The 21389-nt window shown below is 37.3% G+C and overlaps 1 protein-coding gene across 5 annotated transcripts in view; it reads left to right on the top strand.

The window, feature by feature from the left end:
• The window catches only part of LOC141444536 (uncharacterized), a 32801-nt gene that overhangs the window by 9980 nt on the left and 1432 nt on the right, over window positions 1-21389 (top strand). The window contains exons 1-3 of one of the 5 annotated variants that reach the window (XM_074110095.1): window positions 14925-15094; window positions 17647-17776; window positions 19272-20140. In XM_074110095.1, coding sequence (XP_073966196.1) covers window positions 19278-20140 — 863 coding nt within the window. In that variant the 5' untranslated portion in view covers window positions 14925-15094; window positions 17647-17776; window positions 19272-19277. The other 4 variants (XM_074110097.1, XM_074110094.1, XM_074110096.1 and 1 more) reach the window with 4 other exon arrangements.

Consider the following 21389-nt stretch of genomic DNA (forward strand, 5'->3'; position numbering starts at 1 on the left):
TTGTGGTTTTAGTTATTATTCGAATAATTTTGGCGCCATTTAGTGCCGTAAAAGTCTTAAAGGCGATTGCTTCATATAAAAACAATGGGGAAAAATTAAAGTTGTGATAAATCTACAAGAGAAGTAATACTAAAACTTCGCGACAAGAATTGTCGTATAAACACATAGCCGATCATCTGCAATGTTCAAAACTATGGTTTTCCACGCCATAAAGCATTTTGCCACGTATCAAACTACTTCAAATGTTCCGCGTGTACCTAGACAAAGAAAGTCATCTCGTCGAGATGATCGAAATATCGTTCGTTTGGCAAAACAAAATCCTTTAAAGGGTCTAATACGTCTAATAAGTTAAGAAAAAAATATTTTGGCGAAACAACCCTTCAGCAATCTCGGCACGCATTATTCGAAGGCGTTTGGGTAGAAGAAAAGATGCACGGAAGGATAGCAAGGAAGGTGCCTATGATGAAACGGTGTTCATAGGCAAGCCCGGCTTGCATTTGCAAGAAGATTGAAACTGGACAGTCAGACAGTGGAAAAACGTTCTTTTTTCTGACGAGACGAAAATAAATAGGGTATGTTCTGATGGCAAACGATATGTAAGACGGCTTCCAAATAAAGCATTCGACCCAAAGTACACAAAAGTGACTTTAAAGCATGGCGGGAGAAATGTAAAAATTTGGGGATGTTTTCTGGACATGGTGTTGGACCTGTTAGGCTGATAGAAGGAAACATGGATCAATTTCAATACAAAAACATACTGAAAGAAACAATGTTACCATATGTGAAGGCATGCTTCCGGTTATTTGGGACATTCCAGCATGACAATGATCCCAAGCATACTGCACGTACCGTTACGGAATTCTTCACATCGCAATCAGTTTCTGTCTTAGATTGGCCAGCCAACAGCCCCGATCTTAACTCAATAGAGCATCTTTGGTGCGAAGTCAAGAAAAAGGTTTCAAATCGACAGTGTGGCAATTTAAGAGAACTGTATGACGTATTCTTAGAAGAATGAGCTCTATCTCTCTTGCGAAATGTCAAAATTGATAGTTCAGTGCCTCGCCGGGTAAGGCAGTAATAAAAGCCGTGGACATGCTACTAACTATTAATTTTAGTTAAAATGTATTAAATTGCTTTTTTTTGTGTTACAAACTTCACGTTAGTGTGATTTAGTTAGTCTAAGTTTCAAATAAAAAAACTTTCGAGCAGTTCAATAAATCGTTCTTAATTATTTGTCCAGCTTCATTACTATTTTAATTTGTTACTTAAGAGAATAAAACAAAATTTGTAAAAAAATGTCAGCAATTTTTATTATTTATCCTTAATCCCGTTTGCTCTATTCATGTGGCTATTTCATAACGTAACTAGTTACTTCTAAGAAGGAACCACGACTACACATGACATGATTTAGTTAAAAATAATCTGGAACTTCAAATCGTTCTTAATTACATGACCACCACTGTATATTAAAACATGATAAGCTACTTTTGAAAAAAAATTGTGCACAATCCGTGAGCTCTTAGAAAAAACCTTCGTTTTTCGGGGGAAATCAGAAGGATTCGTAAGTAGAAAATGACAATTGTCTTTTTGACTATAGCAATCCATCACGCGAAAAGTGCACTCGTTGTGTTTTCATTGATTTATATAGAGCAGTTAAAACCACCACATATATTTATATTAGTTTGTTATTTTTCGTAAATTGAATTCCATGGCGAGTCAACTTAAACAGGATATTTCTGTGGCTATTTACATCACGGGTAATTGTTTATAATGTATATAAATATTTTTTACCAAAAAATCATTTGATATACCCAAGCGAAGTAGATACAATATATATCAACAGCTCTATATACTTCAAAATAATAGTAGTGGGTTAAGGCGAGATGTTCTCTTTTTAAATTGGCGATGGAAAAATTCGAAAATGCTGATTTTGTTTTATTTGTATCATGACAAAAAGTCATATTGAGTTGAAATTTGAAAAAGATAAAGAAGCGTAATATTATTACAGTAAGGTTTATTTTGTACTGGGGGCCTACCATGATCTTTTCATAAACGATCCAAACGCAGAGCAGTTCAATTTAGGCACCTAAACTGAATCGTCGAAATTGGTACCACGACGTTTATTTCTCAGAGCTGAGTCTCAATGGTTTACAAGTGAATGAAAGAGCGATATTGTCTCTGGTCCGAAACTGAAACGCTAAGTCGCGAAAGGGATGCCGCTATATGCAAACCGAATATTGTATACTAAAACCTCTTTATTTTGGAAAACCATAACTCTGTCATTCCGTGTTCTTAGCAACCGTTGTGTTGATTACAAATAAAATGTTTACGTTTTATCAATGAGGAGTTAAGAAGCACAATGTCGTGAATACCTATGAACAGTTATAAAACTTGAATAAAAGTTAAAAAATTCTTGAAATTTAAAATATTTCAAATTAAAACACTTAAAATTCCAAAGAATGACAGAATGAGTAACTTATACTGAATCGCTAATTTGAAACTGAAGCGACTCAATTCCCACTCAAGATAAGCGTCATGGTACGAAAACCGCTTGAAGTGAGTGAATGAAAATGACTGTATCGCTGTCGCTGAACCGTGCTTCAACTGAATCGCAAAAGTAAGTCGTGGTACGAAATAGTGATGCAGTTCAGTTTAGAGCCTAAACTGAATCGTATTAAGAGAGTGTGGTAGCCCCCTTACGGTAACTTTGAAAAGTTTTGCAAGTTGATAGTTGATAACAGAACCGCATATCACGATCGCGTGTCATCGTCTATACCCGAAGCATGCTTCTAAAAATCCGAAGGTTTTCATAAGAGCTCACGGAGTGTACATCGTTTATTTGTCTATCAATATAATAATATGTATACATGTATGAAAAAATTTGGATGTGTTCATGGACACTCGTTTGCTGTCCGTACTACAAATACAGCGATTACCATACGAGTACCATCCCAGCCTATATACGTCCCACTGCTGGGCACAGGCCTCCTCTCAGAACAAGAGGGCTTGGCCATAGTTCCCACGCGGGCCCAGTGCGGATTGGGAACTTCACACGCACCATTGATGCTTCGCAGGTTGTGCAGGTTTCCTCAGGATGTTTTCCTTCACCGCAAAGCTCGTGGTAAATTCCAAATGTAATTCCGCACATTAATTTGGAAAAACTCAGAGGTGCGAGCCGGGGTTTGAACCCACGACCTCTGCTTGAGAGGCGATAGGTCAACCACTAGGCCACCACGGCTAGCGATACGATTATAGCGAATATTATATAAGTTGCTTATACACGACGAGTTTTAGCGGTTCATATGTTAACGACCTACAGATTTTTTAGCGCTTATCAAAGTGGACAAGGCGGAAGGGGGGGAAGGAGAGTAGGGGAAGTGCTGCGGGTCAAGATAGGTTGGTTAGACCCCGCGCGATTATAGCTATTTTATTCGTATTACTAAAACAAAATATACGTATGTTTTAAAATCGTAACGTGTATACTGTATAGTATACGCGGAAGATACCAGTTATCGTATCATACAAAAACTCATGATCTGCCGCGCATTATGTATGTTTGTAAATACTTTATTGTTTAGGTAAAAAATACAAAAATAATGCAAAAATCAAAACAAAAAAGTACAAAGGCGAACTTATCTCTAAAATATATAAATAAATAATCTATATATACCTAATCAAATACAACAAATAATACAAATACAAATATTTATTCATATAACATTGTACACGGTGATTATTATTTAAATATACAATAGGATAACTACTAAGGACATATAAACGTGTGCCTGAACTAGGATTCCCTGTGTTTCAGGCTAAATAGATCAAAAAGTTATTTTAATTATTCAAGTTCCCAATCCGCACTGGGCCGCGTGGGAACTATGGCCAAGCCCTCTTGTCTGAGAGGAGGCCTGTGCCCAGCAGTGGGACGTATATAGGCTGGGATGATATTGATATGTTTATTTATTTTGTGTTGTAACGGCAATATAAAAAGTTAGAAGTGAAGAATAATCGTGTTACATTTTAGTTTGGATTTGTTTGGCCTTGGCATGTATAATGATATTATTTTATCTCTTCAATAATACACACGCTTTGTGCCAAAGACGTATTTTCTATTTTATCTGATGTACTTAAAAATGAGTCGCTTATCTAATCTGACCACTTAAAGACTATCAGAAGTCTATGCTAATTAAAATGAATTGTTGAGTTTTTTGGAAAAGCAGCAGTAACTTCATGTAAGTAGGTATTGAATGACTGAAAAAAAAATATCATGGGACACTTGACACCAAGTTGACCTAGTTCCAAACGAAGCAAAGCTTGTACTATGGATACTAGGCAACGGATAAACATACTTATATAGATAAATACATGCTTAAATACATATTAAGCATCCAAGACCCGAGAACAAACATTCGTATTATTCATACAAATATCTGCCACCAGGACCTCAAGCTTCGTAATAGTCAGGTTCTCTTACCACTTGGCCAACCGGCCGTCAAACGGAAATACGATAATAGTAACATTTACGTCACAGTTTAGATAGTGTTAACTGAATGTGTTGACTTAACCGGGAAAGGTCAGTACAGTTTTCGACAAAGAGATATAATTCCGTGCATTTTTTAATTGTATTTTTTCTACTCCAATACTGTTATCTGTGATTAACTAAAACACGATAATTATAACAGCATACATAACAAGAATCAAGCTCAATCAAGCATATCATAAGCTCGTTGAAGTGGCAATGGGCGGGCCATATAGCACGGAGAACGGATGGCCGTTGGGGCCGAAAAGTTCTCGAGTGGAGGCCGCGGATCGGCAAGCGCAGCGTAGGACGTCCACCAACAAGATGGTTAAATGCGCGGTTCACGGTGGATGCAGGCCGTGCCAACCGAAGCAACTGGAGGTTCTGTGGGGAGGCTATGTCGCAACAGTGGACGTCCTACGGCTGAGATGATGATGATGATGCTGACATAACACGGCGGTACCGGGCACCATGGCAGATGAATCGACGTCGGGGACGGTGACTCAACGGGGTCACGCCGTTTTGTCACAAAATTAGTTTTAAATATTGTTATAAATATGTATGTTTTCATTTCATTTCATTTCAGTCGGTAAGGTATTTATTGTATGGGCCAAGTTGCCCGAAATAAATGAATTTATTATTATTATAACAAGATTCTGGAAAAATCTATATGGTCTATTCCCCATAACAGCACTGTATCGTAATGTTGCTAAAACGATACTGCAACCACTTACTTTTTTTTTCGTTAATTCGTACGTTCGGACAGGCTAAGGTGCAGCCAGTTACATATTTTATATGGATTTTATACAGAATAAAAACTTACCGAACATAATCCATAGCCTGCCAACATAAGTAACGCATATTTTTAACATCGTCACAGGCAAGAACAAAAGTTAATAAAAACAAAATTGAACTTAGACAAATTTTGACTTTTTCATATTTCTCACTTGTTTATTGTTGTTTAATTCTTTACTCTTCTTTCGTTTGCCATACTTTTTACTAAAGTATGAAAACATTCGCTAAAGCTCACATCGTAACTCACGCCACCTTTTTTGAACCCTGTTATACAACTGTTGCATAAAATACTATTAAAGCACATGACTGTACCTAATGTATCCTGTCCTGCGCATGCACCGAGTAAGTTCTGGGCACACATTCGTGACCTCCGATCTCAAATCCCAAGAAAAAGGACATTTAACCCGCCCCCCTTTTTAGGCCGGCAAAGCACCCGCAGTCCTAATAATGCTGTAGGTGTCCGTGAGCGGCGGTGATCACTGACTATCAGGTGACCCGCACGCTCGTTTGCCAGCTATTTGAAACAAAAATATAAAAAAAATATAAGATTTTTGGTATAGTAGGTAGGAATGAACTAAAAGAATTTCCTTGCTCACCCGCGACCTTCGATAGCTAAGCTTATGCAAAATATGCGTGTTCATGCAGTTCCTCCACCTTCACACTGTAAGAACACACACAAACACCTGTCAATCTTCAAACCACCACCACAACAGGATCCCCTTTAAGGATAAGTTCGCCTTTGTACATCTTATTATCCTGTGTTATGTTATTTTCATGTGTGTTATGTACAATAAAGAGTTTTACAATACAATACAAATCACACATACCGTTCTATCACCACCACCACCACACTACTTACACTGACCCGTTTCGAACTCAACCAGAGCTCATCTTCAGAGTACAATTACGTATTTTGTCGAAGTTCGTGTTTATCATATTGTCGTGTATATTATATAGACGAACCAGAAGTGGCCCTAGTGGTAAGAGCGACTACCGAAGCTTGTCCCGGTTTCGATTCCCGTGTCGGGGCCAGATATTTGTAATGAAAAAAATACGAATGTTTGTCTCGGGTCTGTGTTTTCTATGTATTTAAGTTGGATCTATATCTATATAATTATATTTATCCTTGCTTGCAACCATAACACAAGCTTTGCTAAGCTTACTTTGGGACTAGGTCAATTGGTGTGAATTGTCCCGTGATATATATATATATTTTTTTTATTTATTATTATCATGCTATCTCAATCAGCTTCAGTAAACTTCAGTAAGCTAGTTGAGACACAAAGATAAATACGAACTTTTGCGACAAAATATGATGGAAAAAAAACAGGCCAAGAGCGTGTCGGACACGCCCAAAATATATTTTTTAAGGATTTCGTATTTTATACGGAATCTTCCAAGTTTATGTATATTTTATACCTTAGACTACTATTTATTCTTAAACTACTAATAATTCTCAAGCAAACTTAACCGTTATAGTTTTCCTTGTAAGTTTGTTATTGACTACCATTCTGAATTGTTTCAAATTTTAATGAAAATTTTCACTTTTTTTAAGACCTATCCAACGATACCCCACACTATAGGGTTAAATGAAGAAAAAAACACCCCACTTTACGACTATGGGAGGTGCCCTTAAAAAATTGTATTTGATTTTTTTATTGTACCATTTTGTCGGCATAGTTTATATATATATATCCGTGCAAAATTACATCTTTCTAGCTTGATAGTCCCTGAGCAAAGCCGCGGACGGACAGACAGACAGATAGACAGACATGGCGAAACTATAAGGGTTCCGTTTTTGCCATTTTTGGTCTGGAACCCTAAAAACATTGTTCACTACATCTGTATATTATATTTTTGCCATAGTGGCCTTGTGGTTTGACCTATGCCCTCTCAAGCAGAGGACCGTGGGTTCAAACCCGGTCTTGCACCTTAGTTTTTCGATCTGAACGAAATTAGATTTGAAATTTACCACGCACTTTACGCTGAAGGAAAACATCGTGAGGAAACCTGCACAAACCCGCGAAGCAATTCATTGGTTTGTGTGAAGTTCCCAGTCCGCACTGGGCCCGCGTGGGAACTACGGCCCAAGCACTCGGACTGAGAGAAGAGTATGCCCAGTAGTGGCACGTATTATATAGGCTGGGATGATGATGATTAAAACATAATATTATTATATTCGTTTTTGCAGTCTAAGTTTCGGGAAAACCGGTTTTAAATTGAGACAAACAAAGCGATAGAATGATGAGCGTTTGGCCTGTGAAATGGCCTTGATAGATAATCTAATTCGTACCTAACAGCATCGCTTGACATGGAATCATTTATAAGCTTTTATTTTATTTGTCCTGTTAGTATGTTATTATGGGTGTTATGTTGGGTTTTAAGTTCTTGTCCTCTATTCGCTCTGCACAAAATTTTCTTCTTACCGTTCCTCTTTCTTCCTCCAAATTCTATCATAACTCCTTTACTATGACTGCCATTCGTCTTTGGAATTCTCTTCCTTTGGCGTTAAGGCAAGATTACAATATTATTAAATGATATCTATACATCACAAGTATTTAACACAACTTTATTTTTAACACTCTTCCAAAGTGAATCTTCTAAGTTTAGGTATATATTATACCTTAGGCTGCTATTTAAGAGTAAAACTACTAATAATTCTCAAGCAAACTTAGCCGTTATAGTTTTCCTTGAAAGTTTGATATACTTACTACCATTCTGATTTTTTTTTAATTTTTCCATCAACCGGTTTCGATTTTAGAGGTGGGGGGGGGGGACGTCGATTTTAATGAAAATTTGCACTTTAAAGTTGAATATTTCATATTTCGCAACATAAACAATTAATCGAAAAATCGTCTGAGCAAACCCCTAATGGTTTTAAAAGCCGCGGACGGACAGACAGACAGACATGGCGAAACTATAAGGGTTCCGTTTTTGCCATTTTCACTCTGGAACCCTAAAAAAGCGGGACTAAGTATAAAATTAACATAACTAAAACTAACTGAAAATAGCTAAACAAATATGAAAAATAAAAATTACTATCTAAATTTGGACCTTAGGTAGGGTGCCCATCACGCAGGCAGCATCCCCACGTTGAATTGCTATAGCAAGTCTTTGTGCGAGAAAGCTGCCTGCGCGAGGGTCAGCTGTTGCCTCTCTCAGGCGCTTGCTTAGAGCTCCGTGGAGCCCTGATGCACCCTTGCCCCACGAACCGAGTGTCTCGACACCGAATGGGACGAACTCGTACGGGGCGCCGAGACAAATCACCCCACTTTACGTCTATGGGAGGTACCCTAAAAAAATTTTTATTTGAATTTTTAATTGTACTACTTTGTCGGCATAGTTTATATATATCCGTGCAAAGTTAAGTACAGCTTTCTAGCATTGATAGTCCCTGAGCAATACTCGTATTTGGGCCAATCAACTTTTTTACCGACACTAATCTGTCCGCGACATTTTTCAAACAATTGCAGATTTTTGTAAGTAAACATGTTTTTTTTCTGTAATTTAATAGATGGTGTACATGAATACATGCCATTCTACGTAAGTTCAATCTATTAAACCGTGAAATATCTTGTTGGAAGTACGATTTTTTGGTAACGCCAGAGACAATTTTGGTAACGCAGGAGACGCCCAAAGTGTCGGTAAAATAGTTGATTGACCCATTTACTTAATGGCCTTGAGCCGTTGTCGGGTATCCGCCGGCTGCACCGGCACGTCTGCCCGTCGCTGTGAGGTAGGACGCTGCCAAATAAAAACTAAAGTATTTTTAGAATATTTTAACTTGCGACTTGCATCCTAATAAGAACCATGGAACGCGCCATCGTGAATGACTCTACCTATATATTTTGTTCTTTCGATAGTATACCTATACTTTTACTACCTATAACCCTGTTTTTATTTTAATTTTTTATTTGACTGGATGGCAAACGAGCAAGTGGGTCTCCTGATAGTAAGAGATCACCACCGCCAGTAGACACCTGCAACACCAGGGGTATTACAGACGCGTTGCCAACCTAGAGGCCTAAGATGGGATACCTCAAGTGCCAGTAATTTCACCGGCTGTCTTACTCTCCACGCCGAAACACAACAGCGCAAGCACTGCTGCTTCACGGCAGGATTAGCGAGCAAGATGGTGGTAGCAATCCGGGCGGACCTTGCACAAGGTCCTACCACCGACTCTACCTATATATTTTGTTCTTTCGATAGTATACCTATACTTTTACTACCTATAATCCTGTTTTATTTTTAATTGTCATTTGACAAATACTTTAGGCTTCTTGAATTTGCATTTTTATGTTCCTTTTATTACTTAATATGTAGATTGTTCGTGTAGATAAATAATAGAGGTAAAACATCTCATTGAATACTTTATCTATATTACTAGCTGTTCCCCACGACTTCGTCCGCGTAGAACATGTTTATCGCTATCCCGCAGGAACTATGCAATTTCCCGGGATAAAAACTATCCTTCGTCCTTAGCTGGGACTCGAACTATCTGTGTACCGAATTTCATCTAAATCGGTTCTGTGGTTTAGACGTGATGAGGTAATAAACAAACAAATCAAACAGACTTACAAACTTTCGCATTTATAATACCTATTAGTGGGATAAGAAAGAATTTTACAATTAAAATTCTCAGTTCTACTAATTATACCTCCTCGTTTGCTTACATCGGTTGGTGAAACACACAATAACAAAGAATAATCTTTATTTTCAGGCTAAGATGGGAAAAAGAAGAATATCTGAAGAAGTCGCTTTCGTGAAGACGCTCATAAAAGTGGCTGCTTTTTGTATAAAGAAAAATGCTGAAAATCTCTTCACTAAACTTGTAGCCAGCTTGCCTATAGCTGGCAACAAAAACAACAAGAAACGCAAAAAAACATGGACCTGCAGCAAATGCAAGAAAAACTTCCAAACCAAAGACAACCGTGCAAGGCATGAAATTTCATGCAAGAAAAATGAACATTTACGTAAACAAATTGTCAACAAAGCTGAAGCTCGCAAAAATAAGGTAAAACCTGAAGAAAATCGCAACGCAACTCAAGATAAAATCAAAAAAAAGAAACAATCAGGATCTAAAAAGAAAATATGCGCTCTTTGCAAGAAGGAGTATGTTCGAATCGACGCTCACTACCGCAACTCGCATAAAATAGACCTTCAAGTGTGGATAAACAATTTGAGAGGAAAACTGAGAACATGCAATGGGACTACCTGTTTGCAATGCAATTTTGACTATAAAGATGTAAAATCATTTAGAAACCATTTAATAAAAGATCACAATATCAGATTACTAGCAAATACTCGAAAAGGGCGCGTCAAAGATAAAGTAGCAAAAACGCGTAAAGTAGTGGAAACTGCAACAGCGGTGAAGGAGAAAGTATCTATCAGAAATAATCGAGCGGTACACGAAGAAAGCGGAATAATGAAAGATAACACCAACGCTCAAGAAGAGGATGGAATGACTAAGGCCACTGCACAAAAAGAGAAAATAAGAGAAAATCCAAAATTACAAGATAGAGGAAAACCAGCCGTTACCCATGATGTACAGAAGCTTTGTAAGCATTGCAATCAATTTGTGAGCGTTTCCTTAATGAAAAATCATATCATAACTCATAAAAGTGAAAGAGAAACATTTCCATTTAAAACAAGAGATTCTACCCGAAATTCGGCCAATAGTCAGCAAGATGATTCAAGCCATACTTACGAGCGAAGTAATTTTATGACGCTTACTGATCCTAATAATGAGACCACGGAACAAAATAGGATAAGGGATGACGAAAACCATGGCAGCAGTATCCATAGTGAAGAAGAATTTCAAACCACACGGAACCCTCAAAGTGTAGGAACTAATAGTGGAGAAGAAAATGCGACCGGATCCCACGATGTTAGTGAAGACGTATATATTCCTCAGAAATATAATGAGGAACAATGCACAAACACATCAAACTCAAGAAGATGAAAGAAAATCCCGCTTCAATTTGTTATGGAAAGAATATTATCAAAGAATGTTGCTGGCGGACGAAAAGGGTAGACAAGAATTATGCAATAAGTTTCTAAATGTATACGCCTCTCTGTCACGTAGGAGTGCAGTCTGTCATAGACGCTTGAACTTTGATGCTAAGCGCTGTCAGCATCAAGTTGACGTCGTGTCGACGGTTACTTCGGAAACATATGTGAAGTGTCAGTCAGGAGTTAGTTTTACCCGGAAAATAGTAAAGCATTTAAAGACTATAAGGTACGAAACTAACATTAAAAGCTAATTTATGTACTGTTGTTTCAAGTTTTTGAACTGTATAATGTAGAATGTAGAACTTTGAACTTTTATTACATTAGCAAATACGCAATCTTAATATATAATCTAGTACTTAGTTCTTTCTGTCAAAAAGGTAACCTGGAAGAGATCGCTCTTAAGTGATGAGGCCGCCTATTTGTTTGTGTGTTCGCTTACTATTTATGGTGTGGTGTACAATAAAGTCATTATATTGTATTGTACGCAAAAAAGCGCGTCAAAGCTAATTAAGTTTCAGTTAAAAAATTCATATTTAATACAAGTTTTTTGTTTACTGGACTTTTGTTGACTTCACTTGCATTGTCACAATTACAAATTATGTATGCTAAATTTCAATATCCGAAGTGAGATTAAAATATTATGAATTTGCAAGATTTGACACAAACCAAAACAAAAACAACAAACCATAAAAAGTAAAAGTCTTGTAAAAAGTAAAAACGCATGAAGTAGCGGGAACAGCAACAGTGACGAAAGAGAAAGAATCAATTGGAAATAACCTAACGGTAAAAGACGAGAGAGAAATTATTATAGTTCACAAAACAAATAATGAGATTAATAGAAATATCACGAGTGCTCAAAACATTGTCCCTGTAGCGACTTATACTGTCATTACTTTGTTAATGAACTGGAACAAATACTTTGCTCACCCGCGACCTTATGAAAGCTACGTTTATGCAAGAAATTAGTGTTCATGCAGTTCCTCCACCTCCACACTGTAAGAACACACACGAACCCATCTATCACCACCATCCACAACAGTCGATACTCGAACATCATCAACCATGCAAGCCAACCTGCAGCACACACAACGTTCACCATGTTACCAGATGCTAGACTCAATCAAATATGAGTTGATAGATATGGACATCCGCAAAGTAACGCCTTAGGTTTAGGGGCTGCTTGATTAATTTTATTTTACGGATAAATGTGATGAAGAAAACAAATAGAGAAGGCATCACATTTATCCGTCAGACAAATGTAATCAATGGGTGGTGAAAGAGGGGGTTAGCCTAGATTTTTAAGACTTCTGTATGTCAATTGGCTCAAAATTTATTATATTATAAGATTTACCACCAACGTCTGCTCTGTTATTGATTTACAAGGCGTATAGCTGTTCCGTATATTTATAAAGACGGGTGTTTCTGTAAATTTATATCTATATCTTATACTATTTTTTGTATGTTTCTTACGAATAAACTCAAAACTACTGGACTCATTTCAATTATTTTTTCACCATTAGAATGTAAATTTTATTATCCCAAAGTAACATAGGCTATGTTAATATTATAAGAAGGAGGGAACTTCAATAATGTAACCAAGGTTTGAAATATAATTGCCACACAAATTTCTTTCATCGGATGAGCAGTGGAACTATTGATGATAGAACAATAAATAAAATGATCTACAATATTAAAGAATACGTCAACATCCACAAAAAAACTACTACAACTAATGTAGTCATAGGTAGTACCACGAGAGTATAAGTGTATGATTACACACTATGAATGAAATTTAATTTGAGTGAATCAGAAAGTTTTGCTGTCATTTACATGAACCAATGACTACCTATTCTTGTGTGCGTGATTTCCATCGAAATAGTAAGTCTACGTACAACAGTGTGTCTGGTTGTTGTGTTGTGTTGTTGTTGTACGTAGTTACTTACCGTACTTTATCTATTATTCAATGCGTGATTTCAACTCTGGTGGCACTACCTATACGAGTGTGTCACTATAACTACTTTTTTACTTTTTAAATGTTGATTGAAATGCCGACCAAAATCAGACCTTTGATTAATCCAATATCCTAATAAATAATTTCGTATTAAAGGTGGTTTTAAAATCAGTACCTAAGTTAATAAATTGACTTTACTTTATGCGCGATTTCTGTACAAAACTACGTTTTTAGGGTTCCGGAGCCAAAATGGCAAAAACGGAACCCTTATAGTTTCGTCAAGTCCGTCTGTCTGTCTGTCCGTTCGTCCGTATGTCACAGGCATTTTACTCGAAAACTACAAGATTTATATCAATGAAATTTGGAGTACAGATGTCTTGTCAAAGCTGCTATTTAGTTATGTAGTTAAATCACAAAAATAAATATTTATAGGGGGGCACTCCATACACGTAACAGAAATTGTTTTTTTTTTTTTAACTCGCATCAACGTGTGGCACATAGTTCGACAGCTCTTTTGAAAAGATAGTAAGGTTTCTCAAAAACGTTTTTGATTAAGTGAAGATTTCCGGATATAATCGCTCCCAAAGTAGCAAACATTGTGCCCCCCCCCCCCTCTATCTTGTAAACAGTTTGTCCAAAAATATGGAAAGGTAGCGCTTAATAAATACTTTCAACGAAAATTGTTTTCAACATGATCGGATACTTATACCGTTTTTAAGTTATTGCCGAAAAACTGCGCCACAACGGCTAAGTTTGCTTGAGAATTATTAGTAGTTTTACTCTTATATAGCAGCCTAAGGTATAAATATGCCTAAACTTGGAAGATTCCGTATAAAATACGAAATCCTTAGAAAAATATTACTTAATTTTTTCGTAATGGCTACGGAACCCTATTTTGTTCGTGTCCGACACGCTCTTGGCCGGTTTTATTGTGACATAAGTCCTGTTAGTGTATTTTCCCGTCCACAAAATACGTCTCGATCGCGTTCGCGTTAAAAATCTCAATTTGTATGGAAACACGCACAGCGCCTCTAGCGGAAAGTTTGCGCAACAACTGTTGTGAGTGTAGGTTTGCTGATTGCTACGTAAACTATTTCGTCCGCGTATCGTACGTAACGAAAACGGGTGACGACGCCGCACCGTGGACATGTGGCGGCTACGTATCGACGATCAAACGTCTTCGAATAGTAAACGAATGTTTTGTTAAAACGCCACACTAGAGACACTGTAACGTAACTAGAGGCACTAGGCACTAGAGGTATCTTGTGGCGGTTTAGGGAATACGCAAAGATTCGCAGTGACACAGCAAAAGCTACAGGGTAACCACAACCCCGTTGCACTATAGATTTGTTCACTCACGAAAGCCCGGCCTCCACAGCTAATTATCAGATGCACGAGTAAACCTCGTAGGTACTTAAACGTTGTCTTAGTCGACTAAGGACACGTTCGAGCTACGCACACATAGACTTGTCGTACGGATACGTTTACAATTACAATTATTAAATGTGGAGGGGCGGGCCTTCGTGAGTGAACAGATCTATACACACATAAGGGACATGACGTGTGTTGTGACACAGTACGTCGGCCAGTGAACGTTGCGGCTGTAGCCGTGCTACTATAGTAGGAGGATTTGTGTAAAAGGATAAAGATAAGTACGTATATCTCCGACACCACGAAGGCACGGCGACTCGCAAAGCGCATCGTGGCAGCCCGTCCAAGGACGTAATTGGTTTTTGTATAAGACTTTCTTGTGCCATATCAAGCAATTTCTAAAAAGGGTCTAAGTGCCTGAATTTGTTCAAATTGGCCGACGAAGAGTAAGTACTAGCCAATTTAATTAGGATTACTGTGAATCATGATAGGTATTTATCTCGTCAAGGCTCACTTCTTGACACTGCCTTCTTAGCTCTGTCCTCAGTCTTTCTGTGTTTATCTATTTTATTTCCTAATTTCTTATCCTTTTTTCTCCATTACGGCCTTATTGTTAATTTATATTTGCTATTTTATGTTAGTAGTTTATGTATTGTATAAGTATTGCTTGTATGTATTTATATAGTTGTTTTTTTTTTTTTTTTTTTTATTGTTATTTTATTTATTTTAATGTTATTTGATTTTTTGTTTGTTTTTTATTTTCTTTTTCTGTTTCCGCCATATTTTTTGAACATATAATTTCGCTTTTAAGCGATAAGACCGCCTATTGTCTACCCTGAATCTAAGTGTTTATATCATAAGTTTTTGTACTGCTTTATGGTGTGCAATAAAGAATATTTGTATTGTATTTTGGCTATGAGTGAGAATCACGAAAGTTTAAAACGTTATATGATAGGTTCCCCAGAAGTATAGGTTACTCTATCGGTTGCTTTAATTTCGCGTATGCATGCTTCATTCATGGCGGGTAGTTTCTGAAGACCGCGAAACTGCGTTGAATAAAACCACCGATTCTTTGCTGAAACGGGCAGTCTTATTTTGATCCCGGAAAGTGTCTTTACGGTTTTGTGCTAGTGCTGCACTCTGGCCGCAGAGAATTACAGTAATATTTCCTGTAGCTGTTCCTCGCGGCTTCGCCCCCTGTGTATTTTTTCTGTATTTTCTTCCAAATAACCTTCTCGCAGGCAGTAACGAACCAACAAAAAAAGATTAGCGAAATCGGACCAGTGGTTCCCGAGTTTTCGCTTAGCAACACATTTTACGATTCATTTTTATTTTAATATATATATATATATATATAGATTAGTGCCTAAAATGCCCAAGTTTCATGTTTTTTATCTTCGATAGCTTACGACTTCACCATATTAACTTTCATCCCTATTTTCAACTGAAAAGCCTCTTTTCCGATAAAAGATAGCCTATGTTCTTTCCAATGTCTATTCTATCTCTGTAACGCAATTCTTAAAAAATCGGTTGCAGCGTTTAGGCGTGAAAGCCGTAACAGACAGCAGACCAGAGTTACTTTCGCATTTATAATATTATTAATGGATTAAGTGCCTAAATGCCAAGTTTCATGGTTTTATCTTCGATAGCTACGAACTTCACTATAAACAACCCTATTTCAACCGCTGAAAGCCCTTTCGCAATAAAAGAATACTATGTTCTTTCCAAGGTCTATTCTACCTCTGTACCAAAATTCATCAAAAATCGGTGAGCGGTTTAGGCTGAAAGCGTAAAGACAGACAGACAGACAGACAGAACAGACAGACAGACAGACAGAGTTACTTTCGCATTTATAATATTAGTATGGATTGACAAAAGAAAAAAAACGTGTGCGATATACAGCGTGTATTTTTGATACTACTCAAACTTTAAGGGTAGTTAGTGAAGGCTCTAATAATCACGTTTTATTATGTTTTAGTAAAAAATTAGACTTATTATTTCCTTACAAAATTAATTAGCACGCAATGTATCACTACGTAGTAGACGTCGCACTTGTTGACGTGACAGCTGTCACAGAACGCTTCTCTCTCGTATAAAATTATTGTACGCATTACATTGCTGCTTGAAAATATTTCAAAAATTAATTACGCTCTGGTACTTAAATCTTCGTCTGGTTACAGTTTGAGGTAGTATCAAAAATACACGCTGTATTGTGAAAATCGCACTGTTGGACTAATTAAGGTCACTGTCCCAGTAGTTGTCTTCGTTTATCTTATGTCATTAGCATTAGAAATGGCAGCAGGGCACAGATTACTAATATGTAGCTAGCTATGCAGCAGGGTGTCGTCTATTGGGCATCAGCGTGTCGAGCACTGGGACGTTTACGATACTTATTTCTAGGGATTTAGCCTTTTGCAGAGATATTGGACACTTGATAAGTTTTTTTTTCCAAGTCTGCAATCAGCTATGCTACAGCCATAATCAGATAATGTATGAGTTCATAAGAATTATGATTAGATTACATTTTTTATCATTCGAAGTGAATACACGATACGTACGATAACTAATAATTATTATATTTACCTATATGACAAGGCTCAGTCTGTAAATAAAAATGCACAAAGTAATCAGCTGAATTAAATTTAAGGAATTTAAATTTATTTTTTTTTTAATTATGTATGTATTCGTAGATGTATTGCTGTTACGTTTAAATTTTCTGATCTACTTTTGATGCACCACCTGTTGTAAACTAGTCCTTCCTTCTTTCCGTAAAAAAGGTTGCCTGGAAGAGATCGCTCTTAAGCGATAAGGCCGCCTATTGCTCACCTTGTAATTTTTTTTCTCTGTGTATCTGTTTTCTGTATCGCTTACTATGCCTGGTGTACAATAAAGAGTCTTTGTATTGTATTGTATTGTAAGGCCGGCAACGCACCCGCAGCTCCAATGGTGGGCGGCGGTGATCACTTACCATCTGGGCCCTATTTTACCACGCTTACAGGTGCGACTACTACTTTCGTAGAGAGATATTGTCAAAATACGCGTATGTCAATCAAGTAACACTACGATGTTAACGCAAACTTGACACAGCTCATGACAACATTTACCGACAAATCTACAAATAAATTAAGGTTGGTTTTTTTGGAATCTTTTTGTGTTTTTCATTTCAATTCCAAATTTTTACTTTTACGGTCATCCCGTAAAACCTAAATTGAAAATACAAACTGAAATATAGATGCACAGAAAAACCAGAAAAATAAGACCATCACTGTACGCGTGCTATACCGCTACACCACTGGTCAGCGCATCAGTGGTGTAGCGGTACGGATTACCGAGGACCTGGGTTCGATTCCCAGTGATGGTCCTTTTTTTCTGGTTTTTCTGTGCATCTATATTTCAGTTTGTATTTTCAATCTACAAATAAATGTCGACAAGGAAAAAATATTCTTGTTTCCCAACATGATTGTCTTTAAAAGATACAAATAATAGATTGTCGTTTGACATTATGTCACTGACATTGTCACGTTGGTGAGATAGAGGCCTGAGGGCCTACTCCGAAATTCTAAAGTCGAAGTTCGTACCCTCTTTCTCTGGTATTAAACAGTATAAGCGTCAGAGGGACGGAATGCTGTTTAGCATGGCTGTTCGTCGGGTTTCATAAAACAGTAACCAAGCCCAACCTCTTTCACTCTGAGAGAAGGCTTGTACCCAGCAACGTATACAGGCTGAGATGGTGAGATGATGTTTTAGACTAAAACTTAAAGCAGAGTTTAGACTTGCAAGAAAAATCGTGCATGTTGCATTGCAAGGCCAAAGAGTTTGTAGTGGTCAATCGAGTGCTGCAGATGCAATGGAACATGCACGATTTTTCTTGCAAGTCTAAACTCGGCTCCACTCAGTTGCTCGCGTGAAAAAAAAAACGGCCATGAATTGCTCTCGCGTTGCAAACAGCGACGCAGTGTCGAAGGCAACCACAGTTGCCAAAGCATTTTGCTAAAATATATTTGGCAACCGAAGTTGCTCAAAGCACGTGAGTGGTTAAGAGAGATAGGCACCTGCTTAGAAAATTTCTTTCTTTTTTCAACAATACAGCCCGGCTAAAGGAGTCGGGAGTCGCTTGTTTTGATATATTTTTGGCCCTATTCCGGTAGGAGCCACGTTAGAGGCCGTAAAGCCAACGAGTTTGTAGCGGTCAATCGAGCGCCGCAATGTAATGAAACTTGCACTATTTTTCTTGCAAGTCTAAACTCGGCTTTATGTTGGCTAAATTGCATCGACCTAGTTTTCGTAGGTAAGATTAACTTTAAGGTTGTTTCTTTTTAGCCAGGAAATGATCTGATTTCCAGAAGAATGAATGTCAAATTCATATGTCATTCTATCCTTACATTCTATTATCACTGTACAGCCAACCGCAAACAGTCATTGGATGTTCTAGGTTCTACTACTCTCGGTAAATCATTAATATACTTGATAAAGCAAAGTGGGCCAAGCACACATCCCTGCAGTGCTCCATCCTTTACTATGCGACTCTTAGAAAGGAATGAAATCTCTTTTCATATGTTTGAATTTATCCTAGATATCTCTACATATTAGTGTCTGGTTCTTAGATAAAAATCTTATTTCCAGGCAAAAATGCGGGAAGACCCTGAACAACCAGCAAGCTCTTTCGTATTAGAGAACCTGACTAAAGTTGCTGGCGCATGCAGCAAAACAGGCAATGGTGAAGCTTTCACTCGTTTAATAGCGAGCATTCCAATTGCAGACAATTCAGTCAAATACTACTACCCTACAAAAAGCAGTAAACTAAAAACTAAGACTACCAAAAAACGAAATGAAACCTATAAGACCAAAGATGGTCATTCAAAGCAAAGCAAAAGCAAAATAAAAACAAAAGCAAAGCAAGAGCAAAGCAAGAATGTGCGCGAGAAGGAAAAAGACAACAGTAAAAATAAAAATACCAGACCTGCCGCAGAGAAGCAGAAATGCTTTTTTTGCAAGGTGAAAAGGGTACGCATACTAGACCACTATTTAACGAAGCATAAATTAGATTTTTCTAAGTGGTGTAAGAAATTAAAAGAAGAAAAAAGGTTCAACAACAATACTTGTTGGCAATGTAACATTGATTATGAAGATGACGCTGGTCTAAAAAACCACTTGATTGAATATCACAAAATAAAAGTAGACAAGAACATGGATAAATGGTTAGACGAAGCTTTTCAAAGCAACTACGTGAATGCATTATTCAAATTTGACGCAACCATTAAAAATTCACATTTGGCTCAACCTTCCAATGAATTGGTTAATAAAAAGGAAGAGAACAAAACGATTGGAACAGAACCTAATGCACAAGCCAAAGTCGTGAAGACAGTGAGACAAAATAAGAAACTAAGTACAGTTCAGAATCCAAAGATCGCACGTTTTTGTGCAGAATGCGGTGAATATGTAATGACACACGTGTTTAAACAACATATTGCGGAACATACAGAAAAAGCAAGGTGTGTATTCAAGCCTACAAATGATCCCACTCTAATTGTTGCTGCAATTGAACAACCCTATAATACTAAAGATACCATAATGATACAATTAGTAGCTGTCATAATAATGATTCTAACCAATAAATTGATCCAGGTGTTACTTTACGGAGATCTGTATCAATGAACTATATTACTACATATTACATACTATAGTACATTGTGCATTAAGGGGCGTAAGAAGGGGATTACTAACGAGAGTCTATTAGAAGCCCGACGCCGGAGGCGGAGGGCTTTTAATGACCCGAGTTTGTAATCCCCTTACGACCCGTGATATACACAATGATTTTCATCACTTTGCGAGGAAAAAATGCAAAAAATTAAACTATTTTGTGTCCAAGCACTTCACAGCTCAGAAAAAGCAAGACGCTAAGAAAACAACTAAATAAAATATGGCTACCCGCTAATACAGGGGACTACTAGAAAATTCGAAAATCGAAGTTCGTATCGTACCGTCCCTCTCACTCTTGTATTCAATAATATTAGCGTCAGAAAAACGATATGAACTTCGATTTTCGAACTTCTTGGTAGCCCCCCTGATTGACACTTTTTTCGAGCCGTCAACCATAGAAAATACTAAGAACCGTGTTTAGTTAAAATTCGAATGATCTTACGGCCAGATTATTTCAACATCCAAAAAAATATTTATTAAATTTATTGCAAAACAATTTGATATAGGTAAATTTAAAATATAAAAATAACGAATTTTCATGAAGCGTGGCAAATTATTGGTGTAAAATTAAGTTATAGCTAAGTAAGTTTTAAAAATGTAAATAAAACGTTGGCTGACTTGAAACTAAAGTCATAACTCCCTTGGGGAGGAAAACTATACGTAAATCCATAATTCCCGCGGGAACAATTGAGGCCATTATCATTTAGTATACAGGCATGGAATAACGTCATTGACGAGCAAGTGTGATGAAAAAAACAATTACTTTGCTCACACGTGATCTGATATGATATTATAGCTACGTCTATTCAACAAATACGTGTTCATGCAGCTCCTCCACCTTCACGCTGTAAGAACATACACAAATCACACAAACCCAACTATCACAACCAGCACACTACCTACAGTGACGTGTTTTGAACTCAACCAGAGTTCATCCTCAGAGAAACACAACCGTTCACCATGCTACTAGATGCTAGACCAAAGAGTATTACTACCTATAGATAAATATTAGACTAATGAACCCAAACATTTAAATTTATC

The sequence above is a fragment of the Choristoneura fumiferana genome, chromosome 30 (assembly GCF_025370935.1).
Source record: "Choristoneura fumiferana chromosome 30, NRCan_CFum_1, whole genome shotgun sequence".
Classification (NCBI taxonomy): domain Eukaryota; kingdom Metazoa; phylum Arthropoda; class Insecta; order Lepidoptera; family Tortricidae; genus Choristoneura; species Choristoneura fumiferana.